The sequence below is a fragment of the Ciona intestinalis genome, chromosome 4, assembly GCF_000224145.3.
Source record: "Ciona intestinalis chromosome 4, KH, whole genome shotgun sequence".
In the NCBI taxonomy this organism is placed as follows: domain Eukaryota; kingdom Metazoa; phylum Chordata; class Ascidiacea; order Phlebobranchia; family Cionidae; genus Ciona; species Ciona intestinalis.
Genome location: NC_020169.2, coordinates 3,056,665 through 3,075,360, shown reverse-complemented (window position 1 = coordinate 3,075,360; position 18,696 = coordinate 3,056,665). Strand labels below are relative to the sequence as shown.

At 41.2% G+C, this 18,696-nt stretch overlaps 4 protein-coding genes across 4 annotated transcripts in view; 2 read left to right on the top strand and 2 right to left on the bottom strand.

The window, feature by feature from the left end:
- Position 1: 1 nt before the first annotated feature.
- LOC100176260 (lambda-crystallin-like) lies at positions 2-1,474 on the bottom strand. Its single transcript, XM_002131102.4, has one exon. The coding sequence runs from the start codon at positions 1,407-1,409 to the stop codon at positions 450-452; it is 960 nt and encodes a 319-aa protein (XP_002131138.1). The 5' UTR covers positions 1,410-1,474; the 3' UTR covers positions 2-449.
- Positions 1,475-1,772: 298 nt separating this feature from the next.
- The window catches only part of LOC100180943 (protein FAM227B), a gene marked incomplete at its 5' end in the record, with an annotated part of 31,281 nt that continues 14,357 nt past the window's right edge, over positions 1,773-18,696 (bottom strand). The window contains 6 exon segments of the mRNA XM_002130999.3: positions 1,773-2,021; positions 2,540-2,681; positions 2,880-2,957; positions 4,210-4,366; positions 4,674-4,774; positions 4,945-5,056. Coding sequence (XP_002131035.2) covers positions 1,926-2,021; positions 2,540-2,681; positions 2,880-2,957; positions 4,210-4,366; positions 4,674-4,774; positions 4,945-5,056 — 686 coding nt within the window.
- LOC100183393 (DNA-directed RNA polymerase I subunit RPA2-like) overlaps positions 16,293-18,696 on the top strand; it is a 21,493-nt gene continuing 19,089 nt past the window's right edge. The window contains exon 1 of the mRNA XM_018811752.1: positions 16,293-16,304. The gene's annotated coding sequence lies outside the window, so the exon portion shown is untranslated. The remainder of the gene's footprint in view (positions 16,305-18,696) is intronic.
- Positions 16,318-18,696, top strand: part of LOC108949469 (fibroblast growth factor 3-like) — a 12,057-nt gene continuing 9,678 nt past the window's right edge. Inside the window, exon 1 of the mRNA XM_018811755.2 lies at positions 16,318-17,524. Coding sequence (XP_018667300.1) covers positions 16,888-17,524 — 637 coding nt within the window. The 5' untranslated portion in view covers positions 16,318-16,887. The remainder of the gene's footprint in view (positions 17,525-18,696) is intronic.

Genomic DNA, 18,696 nt, shown 5'->3' with positions numbered 1-18,696 from the left:
CCTGATGAAATGAAATTACAATGGGAACTTTTCAATGGAATCAGCTACAGCACAAAAAAAAATTGTATACAAGTATAAATGGTGATTTTATGTAGTAGTCTACTTCTTTATGCAATTATCAACCACAAATGTTTTACCTATAATTGTTTTTCAAACTTAGATTAATAACAATTGTGTTCAAACCCCTAATTTAGCTAGTACGAACTATATATCGTAGTACACTGCAAGTTAAAAAATTCGATTATCAAAGCAAAAGTTAGGTGCATAGTATCTATAATTTAATATACATATATAGATGCTTTATCAATTAGCATGAACTATTTTAATATTTTATCTTGAATTGTTATAAAGGGGTATAGCAAATGAAAATACATAATGTCATAATTTATTGCACCACAATTAATCAGGTAGGTGATTTAATGTAACAGTCAATTTTTTTTCACAAATCTTTAATCCTTCTTCAGTTTAGACAACGCTATAAGTTGTTTGTCTCTCCATTCTCGACGTTTGCCCAACTCAGTTGAATTTGGAGGAATTCTCTTGTTCATTGTTTCTGCAATAGATGCAAGACCTTCTCCATCATATGTGGGTACAGGACCAAAGCTATTGGATACCCTGATGATCGAAGATCTGTATCTTTCCATGTAGCTCTCCGTGCCTTCAGCATTTAAATGAATCGTTTCAAACGGCCCAATGAATGCGTAACGCATCCCTAACCCATGGGTGAAGATTTTATCCACATCTTCTGGGGACATTATCCCATCTGTCACTAACCTCCATGCTTCATTGATGATCGCGTACTGCATCCTGTTGAGTCCGAAACCATCCACTTCTCGTTTTAAGGTCACTGGGCATTGTCCGATTTCTTCCATTATAAGTTTCGTTTTTCCCAAAACAGCTGGGTTTGTTTCGTGATGTGGGACCAGCTCAGTCACAGGGCAGTGGTAAGGTGGGTTGCATGGGTGGGCAATAATGCATTGAGACACACGTGGTAAGTCAGTGAATATGTTGGATGGAAGAATACATGAAGTTGAACTGCAGAGCACAGTGGAGTCCGTTGTACACGCTGCATCCATTTGAGAGAAAACCTTTTTCTTTAGATCGACGTTTTCAGGCACACATTCTTGAACGTGAACAGCGTCTTTCACAGCTTCTGGCAAGTCGTTTGTAACCTTGATTAGGCTGAACTGCTCGTTTGCTGTTAGCTTTCCACGAAGCAAAGACTGCTCTTCAAGTTTCATCAGTTGGTTTTTGATATCAACTAATGCGTTATCCAGCTGCGATTGCACTACGTCAAAAAGCACCACATTGTAGCCAGCGCCTGCAAACAACATGCTCCAACTGCGACCAATCAATCCGCTGCCAATAATTCCGACTTTTGACTTGCCTTGAACTACGTTACTAGCCATGGTTTGGTTTATAATAGCCTATATTACGCTCAAAATCAAGAAAAATCCAGTTCCGAAACGCAGAGAAAGTGTAATTGCAGCCACACGGGGGTTTCCCTAAAAAATTACCGTTCCAAATGGATCTGTTTGCCAAATCGGCAGAAAAACTAAAAACCTTCGGGGACTTCTTAGGGTTTAAAAAATATAACTTTGTGAGTATTCACATAAAGCTTTACATGGCCTTAGTATTTTATTTTAACAAATCCACATACCGAGCAATTACTTTTAGTAGCAGGAATTATTATTTGTTCACCTATCTGCACTTCTCGCCTACCAATAGGCTATAGCTCAATACCACCGACGAAGTAAAGCGAGACACAAACATGTTCTTAAACGGTACATTAATATATTTATAAAAAAAAACTTGCACCAAGCAATAATAAATAATGGAATGTTGTAAATCAGCGCAGGTACTCGTGAAATGAAAGGAAGATAACCAATGAGAGACAGGAACACGAAAGTTTAATGACAATTAAGTTAGGTATCTCCAGCGTCCTCTTTAAGCAGAGCCGAGTGATTACTTGGTGCTTTACTTGAAACGTAAGTAGTAGGGCGATGCGACCCCTTTTCGAGCTAAAACATAATGTAAATTATTTCTTGCAATAAACGCGTAAGATGCTGTTGAAACTATGAACGGTCACGTTTTTATCCGATAAATTTTGTACTTCTGTTTTAACTGTAGTTTTATTGTTACTTTCGTAATTTGGTTGTTAAATAATACTGCGAACACACACAGCTTAATGAAGACCATTATATTGAGTTTAGCAGCCACGCTTTTATCTGACATAACATGAAGTATAGCTTTTAGCCACGCTGCATTTTCAAAGACTGTTTTGTTGCCTTCTTTTTTCTTTCATTTTAAGTAATTTTAGCTTCCCCGCTGTAGTCGGACAAATAAATAAATTAAATGTATATTAGGTTGGGAAAAGATGGGACACCTTTTCATTCCATTTTCTCGTCCTATTTGGTAGTAAACAAAGAAAAATCAACGAATTACAAAACCGTATCCTTACGACTCCTATAGACCGTTTCTAATTGTTTAAAACACGATTAAAATATTTGGATATTATGTGCATTATGTTATGTTTTACCGCTTGGTCCAGAACTTTGTCGCTTCGGATTTTAATTTCCAGCGGATCGGTTAGAGATTTCTGCAAAGCTTCGATCTTTTTGATAGCTCGTCGCTTTCCTGCGTGAACTTTCGCTATTTCTTTTTGTGCTGCATCGTCGGACCTGTGTGTGGTAAAGTGTTAGCCGTATATATGATGAATGTGCTGCGATTATTTTTCGAATTTTATTGCCCATTACTTAACAATATTTTTCATGTATACTTAAATACAAGTTTTATATCATAACTCCACTTCAAAATACAAAATGTATATCCTATTAGCTATAGCTATCGTTTTTGTATATATTTGTGTGCTGCTTTACCTTTCTCTTTGGGCGTGCAGTCCCTTGATAGTCTTTTTCGATTTCATAATGACGTCATTAAAAGTCATTCCGTCAACTGTAATCTTATGTAAAAGAACAAACAAGTAACAAGTACCGATTGGGAAAAAAAATAGATTATATTTATTCTGTAAGGATGAGAACGTACGAAATATGGCATGACACGCCTTGTGACCGGGAATTAGTCTAGGTTTTGTCCATTATACCTTAATGAGAAAATAATAACAACTTCGCGTGATAGAAAAACGCGACAAAGGCTTGTCACATGACCAAACCTGTATGAACACGTGACTAACAGCGTGATAAGGTCACATGACATGACGTATCTAAGATGTAAGAAAACTCGCGCATGCCGAACGGAGCAGGAGTCTGGGTAATATGTAATTTCAGAAACAAGACCGGATTCTAATGATCTGAGACAATTGACTGTGCAAAGGACCTCTTATTATCTGTGGCGATTTTTTGTGATGTCAAAGGAGAATTATACTTGAAAAATGGAAATACCCTGCCCGCCTACATACGCGGAACTCTTCTCTTAACCCAACAGACGGGGTTAACATCTCCACACAAAGCAAGAGTTCTTATTCTCCAAGCAACGGCGGCAAAGGATTCAGGAGAAATACCAGATTAGTAGGTTATGGAAGCTCGAAAATCCAAGCGATTAGTTGACATTTACGCTTTATGGAATGAGAATTGTTATTTCAAATGATCGAAACGTTGGTTTTGTATTAAACATGAATTGAAACTGACCAGAAAATCTGTGTTATATGGACTTAAGTTATTGTGCCGACACTGCGATATTCTTGCTAGACATTTTTTGATGTTAAAAATGACTGTTTGCAGCATTCAGACGAATTCGCATGATGCAATGCACGAACGTGGGCGAAAAAATGAACCTGGAAATGCGCATTAAAATTCTTCCAACAGGTTGGGCGGAATTATAACAGATCGGTGTCGTCGCTTCTCTTTGATATCGACGGTAAAACATTTAAATTCGGATGAGCTTTTATCTAAAGCTTTCCTGAATCATTAATTGCGAGTCCCTTGGATGGCGATACGAGGTCCCAGATACTTAAATTCGAGCCCAGCCCCAATACACAGCCACCGTAAACTTTCGATTACTGCCGCGCCCGTGGTTAAATATGCCTACATTTCACGTTCCCACGCTCCCACGCGACTCCACCCAGGTATTAAAAAAGTTTACACGTAAATCAGTGAAGCGTTAAACGATTACGTCATTAGGGTAAAGCATTATGTGCTGCTAAGTTCTAACCTCAGCAAAAACAACTTTAAGTTAAAATAAAAAGGATATTGTTGTTGTAGAACTTCAGTTCTTCTCATAGATCTTCCTACCAACTCTTTGTTCCGAAGATGCTTCATATAAAGATGTTGGGCAACTAAAGGACTTCTTCCTCCCATGTTAAAGAGGACTCGCTCGAAATCTGGACCGGGTCCGGCCTGTGCTGATTCTGACAAACAAATTTCTTGGTGGTAACAAAATAGTAGATATTTTCAAGTACGGAAAGTTTGGGGTAAGATGGTCCAATATGTTTTCGTTCTCTTATATCGTTCCATTTGGTATAACAATATTTACAGAATTATTGAACCGTATGGACTCTAAACGATTGATGTTTTTTAAAACACGATTAGAAAACAACGGATACTATGTGCCAAAAGTATCCATCTCACCCCACAGTGCTGTAATTTATTTTGTATAAAACTTAAGATAACTACGAACACAGTAGATATGACATTGCAACATTTTGTTAAACTAACCTTCATTCTTGGCACGGTCAAACGCATACTTAGTGCTCGTTGCCAACGACTTAGCCCGTGTTTTTCGAGTAGCCGCTTGATCTCCGGTAGAATCTTTCTGTCTATAAAAGCAGAATATATCGTAAAAGTAAAAAAAAAAACTAAATCAAATATAATCTTGATATATTTAAACTTTATAGAACAATAACATTATGTATTTTCACAAAAAAAAGGTTTTCATACTTACATACAATTGCGTAAAAAATTAGATCTATTTTTTAAGGTTGCCTACCTTGCGCTGTCGTCGCCGGTTACGGAGATTAAGACCTCTTGAAATTTTGTACCGTCAGACGGCGCTGTGGGGACCTGCTGAGCGGGAAACTGCAATTCCAATTCTGCAGCAACTACGAAAAACACAGGAGTTATATAGACTTGTATTGGTCACAACAACCCAGAATGTTTACAAGGTTATTTTCGATGTACATTACTCACAATAGTTTACTATACCTATCATAAGCCAGCGTAAACACAGCACAGCGAGAAAGATACGACGATCGTAAGTGCGGGATTATACGTTTATATTGTAGCTTGGTTACGAACTAAACACCAAGAATCTACACTATGATGATAATCTTGTTTGTGATTAAGAAATCGTAGTCCTCTATCGCTTGTGTATCATTTCTAAATGCAGGGATCACTCAAGTTGTTAGCTTTGCGCGGTAAATCAGCAAAAAGCGCTGGACCAGGCTCAAGTGGGTGAGCCTTTTATCCCAGTAACCCGATACGACTACTACCAAACCATGCGACTCCGTCATCGGTTATTTTCGGACATAAACAACGCAATTTCGTCGGATTAAGAGCAGGGAGCAATGCGGTTCGACCGCGGGTATGCAGATACCATGTTACGTGTTTGTTAATACGCAGCAAGCACCGTCGTGTTAGGGTGGGGGTAAAAGTGATATAATACGGACAGTCATAACATGCAGTTTGCCACCTGTCACAAAGTAAATATTAAAATGTCACTTATAAGCGGCACCTCCGTACGTGACGACGATTATTGTTAAACACGGATAGTATCTTGCATCTGACATATCTTAACTATATATGTAAGCTCTTACGATTACATATTTTTGAGCAATGCTCTTATGGCAGGGTGTGCGGTTTGTATTTTAGACCGTTGACATTTGTGTAAAGGTAAGATAGTTATCTGATGCGCAACAAAAGTACAAAAATGCCTGAGATCTACGAAGCGCTTGCGTAAGAGAGATTTTCTTCCAAACACACTATAGGAATGTCGGATTTAAAAAATATAGTCTAAGTTATAAAACAAGTTAAAATTTTGCATTTGCTATACCATGGTGCACAGTTTGGCATCGCATGTGCATTCTGCTATAGAGCAACCTGTCAGTAAAGTATCGCCTCAACCTTACGTGGTGCAATGTTGCTATTTAGTTACACAACATGTCATCAGCGCTTGACGTGTTTGAGCAACAAATAGAGTGAAACTGTTGCGTAAACCTCACTCAAGTTAAGACGTTGGTTTCGAATGTCGTTCCTATTGCGCAACCCTTTACCCTTGGCACTCGTGACTACAGGTCCAGGGAAAATTCACCGAGACATATCTTTAGTTGTATATCAATCCTCTCGTGCTGGTGATTAGGAAAGAGAGACCCGTGGGATCGAAATTTAATCTTTGCGAAAACTTGAACCTGTACTTTCAAAATTGTGGCAATTCGTTCACACAGTAATTTGGCGAATTTATTGTGAATAATACACACTTCCAAAATCTTTTTAACGATATAATGTAGTATAGAATCGTGAGTCACGAATGGTTACTGGCTAATATCAATTTTGAGAATATCTGCAAGCTGTGCTAACAGAAGAATTAAGCGTCGCATAAATTGATTATTGGGGGTTGTAACCTAAACAATGTCATTGTTGGCCTCGCGTTATAGGTCAAACGTTATAGGTCCTACAGGGCGCAAGTAACCACAACAATATTATAATGATAGGGGCGTGGCGAAATTATCCAAGTGATTGGCAAGTAAAACTGCACGTTGGTACACAGTAAGCCACCTTGCATAAAGCGTTGTGGTTTACAATGGGACTTGGCGAAGGTTGCAAAAAAGAACCCGTTATGTAACGACAGGGAATGCTGGAATTGCACAGCTGGTGGTTATTCCTTCGTTTGTCTTTGAGAATTTCCAAGCTGTTAAGTACCCGTTCATTAAACCGTACCGTAATTTAAAGATGGGCGCGCACCCGTGTTTAGGGGCTAATTGACCCAAAATTAGATATTACATATGGTCTCTCGATCTGGGAAAATGGGTGTAAAAGGTGGTGTGTAGCCCAGCGAGACTGCGAATTTCACGCATTTTACTCCGTTTACACTTACGCCCAAATAGCCGCCTTGTGCTGATAAGGACAAGAGAAATGTCACTGCCCGGTGAAATTGCACAGTTACATAATGAAGCCACAAAGGCAACCCTTGGCGACCGGCTAAACAAATTATGCTGAATCATAAGACCTATGGAATGCCGGCTCGGTTGACCTCGGAAGCACTTATATGTGACCATGGGTAAAAAAAACTCATCGGCAATTTCTGCAACCAAATTTCTCATATAGGCGGTCTAAGTTGTTAGTGATACTATATAAAAAACGAAAAAATACAAATCAAGTTACAAATGTGGTTCTCTTAAGTGGGCACAAATTGTATGAAACAGCACTTTTTTGGTGAAAAGTTTGACACCGGATGCGAATGACGTCGGTAAAGAGAAAAATCTTCATTTTACCAACATCCTGGTTGCACCTATACCACCTAGGAAAGACATAACACAAGTTTGACTCACTGTGCGTCACAGGGCAATTTGTGACGTTCGGTGGGCCGTCGTGCGTCCCATTCTTAATCGCAATTTAGGTCAAATTGACGAGGTGGTTACGGGTCGCCATCCGGTAATGAAGCGAGTTACATTACAGCTTTGAGAAAGACTTTGTATATTAGTACTACTGACGGACTGCACTAAATAAGGTGACAGACAGATAACTTTACAAATGCTGGTGGGCCGTTCTATGACGTCGGTAGATTCTGTCTTCGGGGATCAAATTGCTGGCTTTGGCAGGAAAATCCAGATTGACAACCACCATAGCCGCTACTCTCTGCTGCTGTGTTTATGTACGAAAGCAAATTAGCTGCAAACCGCATGAAGTTTGTGACATGTTAAAGCACGACCACCTATGGCGCGCAAACCGAGGGTATTAATTCGCAGTGTTTGGCGTTTAAAAAGCCACGGACATTTTCAGCATACAAAACTACACAATAACGGGTTACTTGCTGGTACTGTCCACACAGCGGTTTGAACTTTGCCGGTGAACGGTGGCTGCATGCTTGTGGCTTGATCCCATTTGCTGTAGTGGCGGTTAAGTGCTGCTCCTCCAGAGCGTAAAGCTGATTTAGCAACGCACCTTGGACAAAGTTCCCATCCATCAGCGATGGGATGGGGTGAGAAAGTGGTTGCGGCAAAACACCATACTGACGAGCTGTTAGCACGAAAGCTATAAACTTGATAGGCATTGGTTCAACGGTTTGAGCCGATGCCCTGTTTAACTTACAGAATTCAAACCTCGGCGCTGACCATTTATAGAAAGTTTTAGCCGAGCAATCGACGAAATTCGAATCGTTGAATTTTAAAACATAATAAATCACCGTTTACGCGGCTTGAACCTTCGACTTTTATACACAAGGTCATAGGGCTGGGTCGATGCAGCCAGATGTTCTAAAATGGGTTAAACAAACTGTAGCTTGGGAACCCAACCCAGGAAATGACATTTGAGAAGAATGAACGACATTTTGCAATCAGAGAAATCCACGCGTCGATCTTACAGGTCAATCTGTCAACCGGGTGACTTGAATAAAACAAAAGTGCAGGTGGAATATCATATACCTATAATAGGGCACTTTTGATTTAGACTATAAAAGAAAGGAATTTCTCCTATACAGTATAAAGAAGGGTCTGACTGCCCGCTTAGTATCGTCAGTTAGAGATGGTAATGCGATTTTAAGGCCAATGTTCAACCACTGTCCGGTAAAACGTTTCGCTGATTGACGCAATAACAGGAGTGACGTCAATGACGTGGAATTGAAGAGTGATTGAACAAGGAATGTAGAGATTGATAAATAACCTTGCGTGTACGAAGTATCCGAAATATCTGACTCTTTGCAATCTTTCGTGGAAAAACAAAACATAATAGCTGTGTAAATTTAAACAAGATAATGTTAAAACCGCGCTCATTTTTAAAATGGACAGATATTTTGCTATATAGGCCTACATCAAAACAAATATTTGAGGCAAATTTCTAGAAATAGTCATCGGAAAAATGCGAAAACCGACCGTGACTTCGTGCTAGTATGGTGGTGTACCATACTACAATTGACCCGCAGCTACCTAACCCGAGGCCCCACTTTGCCGCGCTGACCCCCACCCACGTCTGACCCAGCTGTGGATACCGATTATCGCTGCTCAAGGTGACGGGGCCTGGGAGCCTGGGAATCGAGAGTGTACAGAGTGTATACTTGGGGGGTTCGCGACAGGACAATTTATCACCGCACGGGGAGCGGCCACGGGTGTCCAATATGAAGATGTATGCGCCTGAAGTTGTGTGGGGCCGATAGCCTCCGCCCCGTTTTAACAAGCAGCGCTCTATGACTGGTGTCGAAGAATTCACCACACACTTTAACAGTTAAAGCGGATTTATCGGATTTGGGCGGCATATGGGTGGATTATCCAAGAACATACACAGACACAAACGTAGCGTAAGGATCAAGGCGTGGCGGCTCGCCACACATTGTAGGTGCGGTTGCATTTTCAGACAATGTGATGTACGAGACCTTTGCATAACTCAGTAATAAACGGTGGTACGAAACAATTATTGCTAATTTTGGTCCAAAACTGAAGCCTTTGTCAATAAATTAACGAAATAAAGAAGGAAACATGGAACCTGATCGTGTATGACATGAAGAAATATAAATTAAGGTATTACTTAATTTGTTTGAATGGAGTGACGCCTGTACCGGTGTTCGTTACACGGAACTCGACCCCACAGTCTTAATACGAAAGTCAAATAAGCTATCGTCCCAACGCGCGTATCCCTTACTCGAGTAATTCATCATTTCCAATCGTGACGTCATTGTAAAATCATGACGTAATACCTACAGCGGGGAAAATGGTTGATTATTCTATGACTGGTGATTGTCCTTGTTCAGGAAGCGTTACGCGCGGCGTCGCTTTTAAAATATGATGTAAACACCGCGAGGTCCATCGTCCGGGTCATTAACCTCATGTCTGTGACGTCATAATGTGTTGTCCATCAAACACAGTACGACGCAGATCCTTTTGTCGCGAAGCGTCGCACCCGATTTGCCGAAACAGCAAGAAGCCATATATGCGGGTCAGCACACAGCGTCTCGGGCGTACGCAAGCGCAACCTAGATCCTGTAAATTCATTAGTTATGGGAGTACGCGGCAATATTTGGCGACAAACGAAGTTAAGTATGTACGAAGCAACCGTTAAGCCGTTTGCTAAATAGCCGGGTTGAAAGGTGAGATTGAAGCGTATGGCACGTCTCGACAATATATGTGACATTGGATTTGAAACAAAGCGCGCCTTTTACTGCTAACGTAATGACAGGCGGGATGGAGGTCGTAATGATTCGAAACAAAGAGATCCTTGACCTGTCACTCGCGTTGAGTGTTGCCACTAAAACATTGTGTAGTAGTCGATGAGCGTCAGCAAAAAAATCTCTAAAATAACCTGCGCGGTAAACACTGTCGTTCTATTTGTACGCTCAACACTGGTAACGAGGTGGAAAGAGCGATTGGCGTGGGACTGCTTGATGGAAAGACGGCCGTTCGCTCATCAACCAGTGAAGATTCAATAAAGGTGTAATGATGGCGTTAAAGGGGTAGCTTACATAGAGGGAAGCGCCGCAAATCGAAAACCAAGAGCAAATTAAAGCTCGCTCGTAAAACGGCGCCACAGAGAGGTAATTTAACACCATCACCAGCACGGTAAAGCAAATTACATCAGCGCTGAAAAACCCTGCTGTGCGATGTTTATTTCCACAGTGGGCTACGTTGGTGATGGATTGGAAGGTACTGGCACCGCTGTGTGCGGCGGTCATCACTACCCGGTGATTTGTATCCATTGTAGTGGTGCGGAAATACAGCTTCAAAACATCAGCTGGAGTCCGGTTTCGCTAAAGGGGCGATGGTGAGGCCATGGAATAGACGACGCCTTGTGCTTTGTCCAAGAAATGACAAGTGCGATGTATGAGAGCATGTAATGTAAGCCTTATGGGTTTTCTGGGCTTCCCAACACTAAAGGGCGTGCTTAGAAAACATTAAGAGCCGTCGCATCATTAGCGTAAATAAACAAAATCTTTATAATTTTTTCCCCAAATAGCAGCACGATATTTCCAGATGTTCTAGGAAATAATTAGCTTCAACGAGTTGTATGTTATATTATCTGCCTTTCGAATCAATGTCTTTTTGTATTTTTTAACCCACATCAATAAAACGTGCTGTAGAAACATTGTGCTTGTTTTTTTTCTGTTCTAGCAGACTTGGTTGGCATAATAAGCGCTTTCTGTGACTTGTAGTAGGGTGGGGGAAGATTAGGCATCTTTTCATATTATTTACTCGTTCTATTTGGTTGTAAACAAAGAAAATGCAAAGAACTAAAAAAACGGATTCTCACAGCCTCCATACCGTTATTAATTGTTTAAAAAACGATCAAGGTATTTGGATATTATTAGCTAAAGGTGTCTTATCTTCCATCGCCCCACTGGCCTACTACATATCTTTTCCAAAGTTCTCAACACTAAACGACACGCTTAGGAATGGAAAAACTTTCAGGGAAATCAAAATGACTCAAAATCGCCAAATACTCGTCACTGTGGTACTAGAAGTTCACACAGATATATCGTAATATGACTTTACTGGATCAAAGCTGTTGAAAAGTATCTGTTGCATAATTTAGCGACGTAAACACCCACTGCCTGGTCTGTGATGAATCACGATTTCGGAATGAGCAGAAAATCCGTTTATTTCGACCACGAACAGGGACTTTGAAAATCGGTCGTGGGTAAAAGGGGTTAGCTGAGCGCTTAGGGGGGTACACTGTGACGTCATAAAACGACGATGACATCATTGCGGGTAATCAACAACGATGGGGCGGGACAAAGAATTATAGAGTATTATAGGTCTAAGAGAAAAAAGACTGGGAAAAATACCGAGGTTCTTTAAGTCCTTTGAAGTGTAAATGTCAATAGCTAAGTACGTCACGAATGCCACTAACATACCGGTCACAACACGTCGCAAAAATGCTTTACGCAGAGAAAACACGTCACAGGCGGTAGACTAATAAAGACTCTGACCTAAAAACTCAAAGCAACTAGTTATGCGGGGATAACAAATGATCTTTTAGGTACGTAAGTGAATTACCTATTTTAAATGCCCGCGCGTATCCATTGCGGTAATCTCGTCAGTGAAAAATGGAAAGTCACGGAGGTGCCAGATTGCGGTTAAAGTGGTGGTTACGGTTTCTTTGCAAGTGTCCGCCTCGGAGAAGCAACGTGGGTCTATGTTTTAACACTGTAAACAAAGCGTAATCCCTTGCTCTGTCACGCTTGACCGCACCCTGTTGTGACAGCCTATCACAAACCGGCGATCTCGTATTTTAAGCGCAGCCACAACGTAAGGCATTGTGCAAAGGGTTGTAAGGTATCGGGGTTTAATTTACGAGTCGCTGATGACTACCTAGCCATCTTGGCCGGTTCAAAGGTCACCGGGAGGCTTTAATTCAAGCGGTTCTGACATCAAGGTTCTATTTTTAGAGGCAACTGTAATCAATCCGAAGACAACAGTTTTCGTAACTATATCTAGAGGCCAGTTCGGTCCTCAGCTGGTAGAACGAAGACATGTATATACTACTGTCACCAACGGATTTTAAACGCATGTCTGCAGCATATAGTGGTGCGCATACGACGATGTGCTTATGAACGTGATAGTAAATACTCAATTGGAATTTTCGCCGCTTTTATAAGTTAGGAACTATTTGGTAGTAAAGCGTAGTATTTGATGGATTAAAATGAATATGAACCGCCATTCCCTGCGTACCAGCGCTGGGGTGGGTAGCTAGCAATGCGTCAAAGGAGAAATAGTTACTTTATCACCGAATCCGTATATGTTGTTGGTTTAGGAGACAGTAGAAAAGTCCCGGCTTTCGTATCTGAAAGCCGCATATCTCTATCAATGTTGACTTGATACCAGGCCTCACCTAATGCTTTGACCTCCATTGGGAAAGTATCCCGGCAAGGTTAATTTAAAGGAGGAGTGGAGTTGCACCATGCGTCACCTGAACGGCCCACAGTCATTAAAAGCGAGATAGCATCTTGAAGAGATAACTGACTTAATGCTGCTCTTAAAAACGGGGTAAAAAGCAAAGGGTGTGTTTGACCCTATTATTTTCACTTTTACGAAGTATAGTATTTTACATCCCTATTGCTATACGTATGCTTTTTTTCCGAATCGTCATATGAAATACGTTAAGGTCAGATAGGACATGTTTTCATTCTCTGTTACCATCATTTGGTATATAGGGAACAAAATGATTTACTCTCATTTGGTAGTGAACGAAATTATTTACGGAATTACCTAACTGTGGCCGCGCGTCTTTAAAAAAACGTTGTTAAATGTTCGAAACTCAACCAGGAAATGTGGGATCTGAGTGCTAGCAGTATCCCATTTTACGCCACACTAGTATATAGCAAAATCTGAAATTTCCAGACAAAAATCGAACGAGATACATTACCACACAGGCTGAATGTCAAGTTTAAATGAAAGCTTACTGCGATCAATTAAAGAAACTAGCGATGCGTCATGTGATCATCAGACTCGGCCGCGGTGAGACAGCCGAATTCGCTTCCGTGGTACGAACCGCTAATAAGCGACCGGTGGTCGAGTATTAGATTGACTCGTTTCCGGCAGCGAGCCGGGGAAATCATGGACGGTGTAAATTATATTCAATTGTAGAGGATATGGGTGGATTGACGAGCACGGCTGGCAGCTATGCGGTTTGCCGTTCAACAAAATCGCGGTTTCCCAATGTAAATATGAGGCATTGCTCGAATCGTTGCGATGATAAGTGACGTAAAAGTGTCGACCACACAGATATGATTGCAAGGTTTGTGACAGTTATTACGTTTCGTGAATTTCGTTTTAATGCCTGCTGTATAGGAATTTGAGTATCGACGATTGGAAAAATGGTGTGGTGCTGGCGGGGAACATTTCGTAATTAACCGCCGTGAGAAAGCGATGTTCGTATATTAGATGCGTAATTTCGAATACTTTGTCGACGCTTTGTAAGTGGAATGAACGGTAAACGCCGCTTCTTAACCGCTACGGGATGATGGTTCTGGTACACACATCTCCGACAGTCACTTGGCTGTAAAAATTGGCAAATTAAAATGTGCCGTCGCATGATTACCGTAAATAAAATCTTTATAATTTCTTTTCCAAATAGCAGCAAGATATTTTCAGATGTTCTAAGAACTAATTAGCTTTAACGAGCTGTGTGTTATTGTCTGCCTTTTGAATCAAAGTCATTAGGAGTTTTTTCAAACACACATCAGTATAAAAACGTGTTGTCAAAGCACTCTGAATGAGTTGTCTGATCCAGCTGATTCGGTTACGACGCGTAATTTGCGCCGTCGACGCTCTCGTAATAGCTAAATTGTTGGCATTTGTGCGTCAACGGCAATTTCCTTGCAGGTTTAATGCGACGTAAAGTTGTCGTGCCGTCGCGTTACGAGCTACGCTGGCCTATGACGTCGGTTTGGCCACCGATGTGCATGATAAGTAGATAGGCGTTCTACTACTGCGGGTAATAGGCAGTTGGTGCTCCGCAGTTCAGCAGCTCGGCTCAGGTATACTGCGTCCATTTGCTAAAAGTTGAACAAAGTTATAGGCTGCCAGAAACAGGGCCGGGCGATCAGGCAACCCACAATTACGTAATTATGCGAACATTAGTACGGGCGCGACTCTAATGAGCAAGCCAAGCTGTGCATGCCTTGGATCACTGTCCGAGCATGTTGTACTAAGAGAGCAGGTTAACCTGAGTTAAGAGTTACTGGGCGAGAAGCGCTAGTGGGGAGGATTAACAAAGTACCTTAAGTATCGTGTACGAAATATTGTATTATTGCTTAAACTGCGACTAGATTTGGACCGTGCTGTACCTGAACATTTAGGAAGTATTCGTAATGGTAAACAGTTGTAGAAAGGCCTGTGACCAAGGGTGTAATGAGATAAAGTAATTTTGAATGTGCATTACATATGCCAGAACTTTGTTATACTGTCTCTCTGTCGCCACAATGCGGCAAAAGCGCATACCACTACCGCATTTTGTGAAGTGTAGTTTCCAAAACTGATAAAACGAAATTGAATAGTGAAACAGGTGGCGTAGAACCCAATTAGAGCAAGTTTGGCGTGCTGGTTCGCGGCCATCAGCCGTTTATTAATACGACATCAAACAGTGACTTTGATGTTGCGAGACACCGCACGAAATTATTATTCATCGGATCCAGACGTGGCTGGCGATTTTTGTGAAACTATACCGTCAAGAAAAGGCGCAAATCGAACGTAGTGTGAATTGGTGCCGTATTGCGCAATCGTTTGGGACACAGTTTTACGAGAAAGCAGGCCAGAGAAGGTAGTGATTTAAATGTAGATATGTAGATATATCCCAGGTTGTATTTTGTAAAATCAATCCTTCAATCAATGGTATAAGTCTTGCGAAACCGAGAATGACGTTTTGATATCGTTCGGAAAGACCCGCGCCACAGGTTCTATATTCGTTAATCCTTCAATTCGTCAAATTGATAGACGGCTACGTACAGCGCTGTGTTAACGTATTTCGGAAGCCAACCCAGAATCAGCTTTTTGTGGTCCTGCCTAGAGAAGTAGGCTATTAGGGAATCGGGGGCGCGGAATACGGAGAGAGAAAAAATAGAGCGGATATAAAAGAAGAATAACCGCTGTTCGATACAAGATAAGTCTCTGAAATTGCCCGTAGCAGGTTGGCAGACAAAAGCTGTGGGGATGCGCCCGCGGCGCCGATAGGGACAAACCGCCGGGTTGAAAATTATCCGGCCCGGCAGAATGATGGTTAAATTGTCGATGGGTATAATGCAAAGCGAGAGCATGAATAAACATAGAAAGTGGCGGATTACAAAATTTGGACAATGAATTTTTAGCATGGAATGAGAAACAATTTATGAACTCACGAAGTTATTTTAATAAACTGTCGATCAAGCAGCCAACGAATACCGCGAGCAATTAGTAACTCGGTTACACCCAGTTTTTAGTGTGGGAGTTACAACAGTAGGGGCAGGTTGCTGACCGTATCAGCTAAACCAAAACCCAGTTGCGCGCCAGACTGTAACATTGTTGATATTGATAATGATAAGATTATATTGATACGTGCAATTCTGCACGCATGCGGGGATGCGATTATAGCTATTAACAGGTTCGATTTTTTTGCGCACGCGTAGGGTTACGAGTATGTTTTTGCTACGTGGCTACTGTGATTTGAATCAAGGTACTTTGGTTTTGAAAGTTGGTAAAAATGTTTCTATATGCAAATGCGGATTCGGCGAATGGTTTTAGATTTTGGCACGTGCAGTGTGTAGGTATTGAGAAACGACCCTGTTGCAGGATTTTGTTTTATCTATGTTGAGGAATTCAATATATTTTGTGCACTTAACTGATTTTCGTGATTTTTATTAAGCATTAGCTAATTTCACATCTTTCGAAGAAATTTTTTCGGGATGAACAGCTAATAAACAAGTTGTTTATACCATCAACATTGCACTGGCGTTAATACGAAAAACCTCCAGCAAAATTCCAGCAAACGATAATGAGATTTTTAGTAAAAACCGCGACCCATTTGTAAAGGTCGTGCCCGGGTTACGGTCATATAGAAGGGGCATTTTCCACGAACGGGAAATGTATCGAAAATGAAGGTCATTTAGTTACCCGTGCAATAAAAGCATGACCTTATACTTTTGACTCGAGCAGTAGACGTAGTTCGGATTAGGCCATTTAATTAGGATTTTGTTTTTGCCGCAGATCGTATATAAACCTATAAGCACCAGTTAAATTCATGCCACAAGAAAAAGAAGATGCCTTCAGATTCAAACCAAAGAATGGAAGAGAATGAAGTCACGTATTGTTTAATTTCTCCAACACACGAACTGCAACGGATGGAGAACCCGAAATATCAGAGCCAGATTTCGGAAAGGATTCCAATTATAACAAGCAGCACACTGACGGCTACAACCCAGAACTTACTACAGTACAGTGGCCGGGAAGTTGAGCAGAGGTCACGGTTAATAACATTTAACTGGCAGACCGCTTTCCAATGCCGAGGAAAAACAGTGCCTGAAAATAGGACGACCTCCCCGAATTTGAAAACCTGCTCTTCTTCATGCTGGAGAATGTTACAAGCTGCTATAATTATTCTCCTGCTCGCAACCTCGGCGTTTGCGGATCCGCTGGCGGAATCCGCATCTTCTGCGCCCGGGTATGAGCTCGAGTACACAAGGCCGAGTTCGCCAAGGGAAAGGACAGCCCTTGAGAGGGTAGAACGTGGTACGATCACTGCTGCCCCAGCACCACGGCGGACTTCACCTCAGAAGCGACAACTCGGCGAGTTTCCGTCCACCTCCCGGTATCAGAGGTTGCTCTCAAAGTCCGGATTCTTCGTGGAGGTTAAGAAGAGAGGAAAAGTGAAAGGATCGAGAAAGAAAAATCCGTTCGGTAGGTGTCTTAAATTAAATATACAAATCTAAACAATTTATTCGATATGGTAGAGGTACTTTTACAAGGACCTATATAGGATTTAGGTTAAATTTCGCAGTTCTGCACCCAAACAGGTACGCAAAACCACTTAAAAGCTTTCAGCTATATATTTCCCACCTCCAAATATATGTAAGATAAAAGTAGAAAAATTGACGTGTTATCCAAAAATTACGGGTTTCGTATAATCGGTGTTGAATAATTTTTGACCACGGCGACGGTCAGTCTAGATCCGCACTTGACACCGGCGATAATTAACGCTATTTACACCGTTTCACTTGTTTTGGCAATATTATGGATCTGGGTAACAATATTGTGGCATGGAAGCTATACCCAATGACTTTACAGTATTTAGACCCAATTAATATGTGATTTGTGTTAGAAACTTAGGCTTTCAAGCACACAAACTCGTATATAATCGTACAGTTGCTATGTTAAAACCTGCAAAATTATACTTTTGTGCACTTTATATTTTTTTTAATACGGTCGCGTATCAAATCATGATTTGAAATGTATTATAATGTTAGTTTAGCTACTGTACCGCACACTCTTATATGCTGTCAAAACTCATGAAACATTAAGATTAAGACGAGCGAGCTAAGAGCAATTAACGTAAGTGGAATTAAAGGATATATAATCCCATATATACCTCTTCCAATCTCACGCTAGAAATCGAACGAAACAAGTGTACAGGATACAAGGCACGGATGTATAAAGTTTTTTACCCTGGTCTGTCCACGCCGATGAGCAGGATTAATGCAGGCGCTAATTCTGTTCACCGCGATCATATTATGCTTAGTAATTATCTAAACAAAATTGCCACCTGGACGTTTCCTTCGGCGAAAATCCCAGTCTTACATTCAGACGGCGTGGAATAACATCGCCGATACTGCGAAAGCGAAGCCCTGTCAATGCACGTTGTACTGTATGTGCGCTTTGGCAACGGTAGGTCGTAATAAAAATATTATTACTCCTGTGACCTGCTGATTAAGGCGGGAGAACAGCAACGCTGGTTTGAACGTCGCACTTGGCGAGGAGACGACGGCGCGCCAGGCGAAATGATGTATTGGCTAATTGCGTATTCCTGAAAATCCGTAATTATAGACTGACGCTCTAACTTCCGGAATTACAAA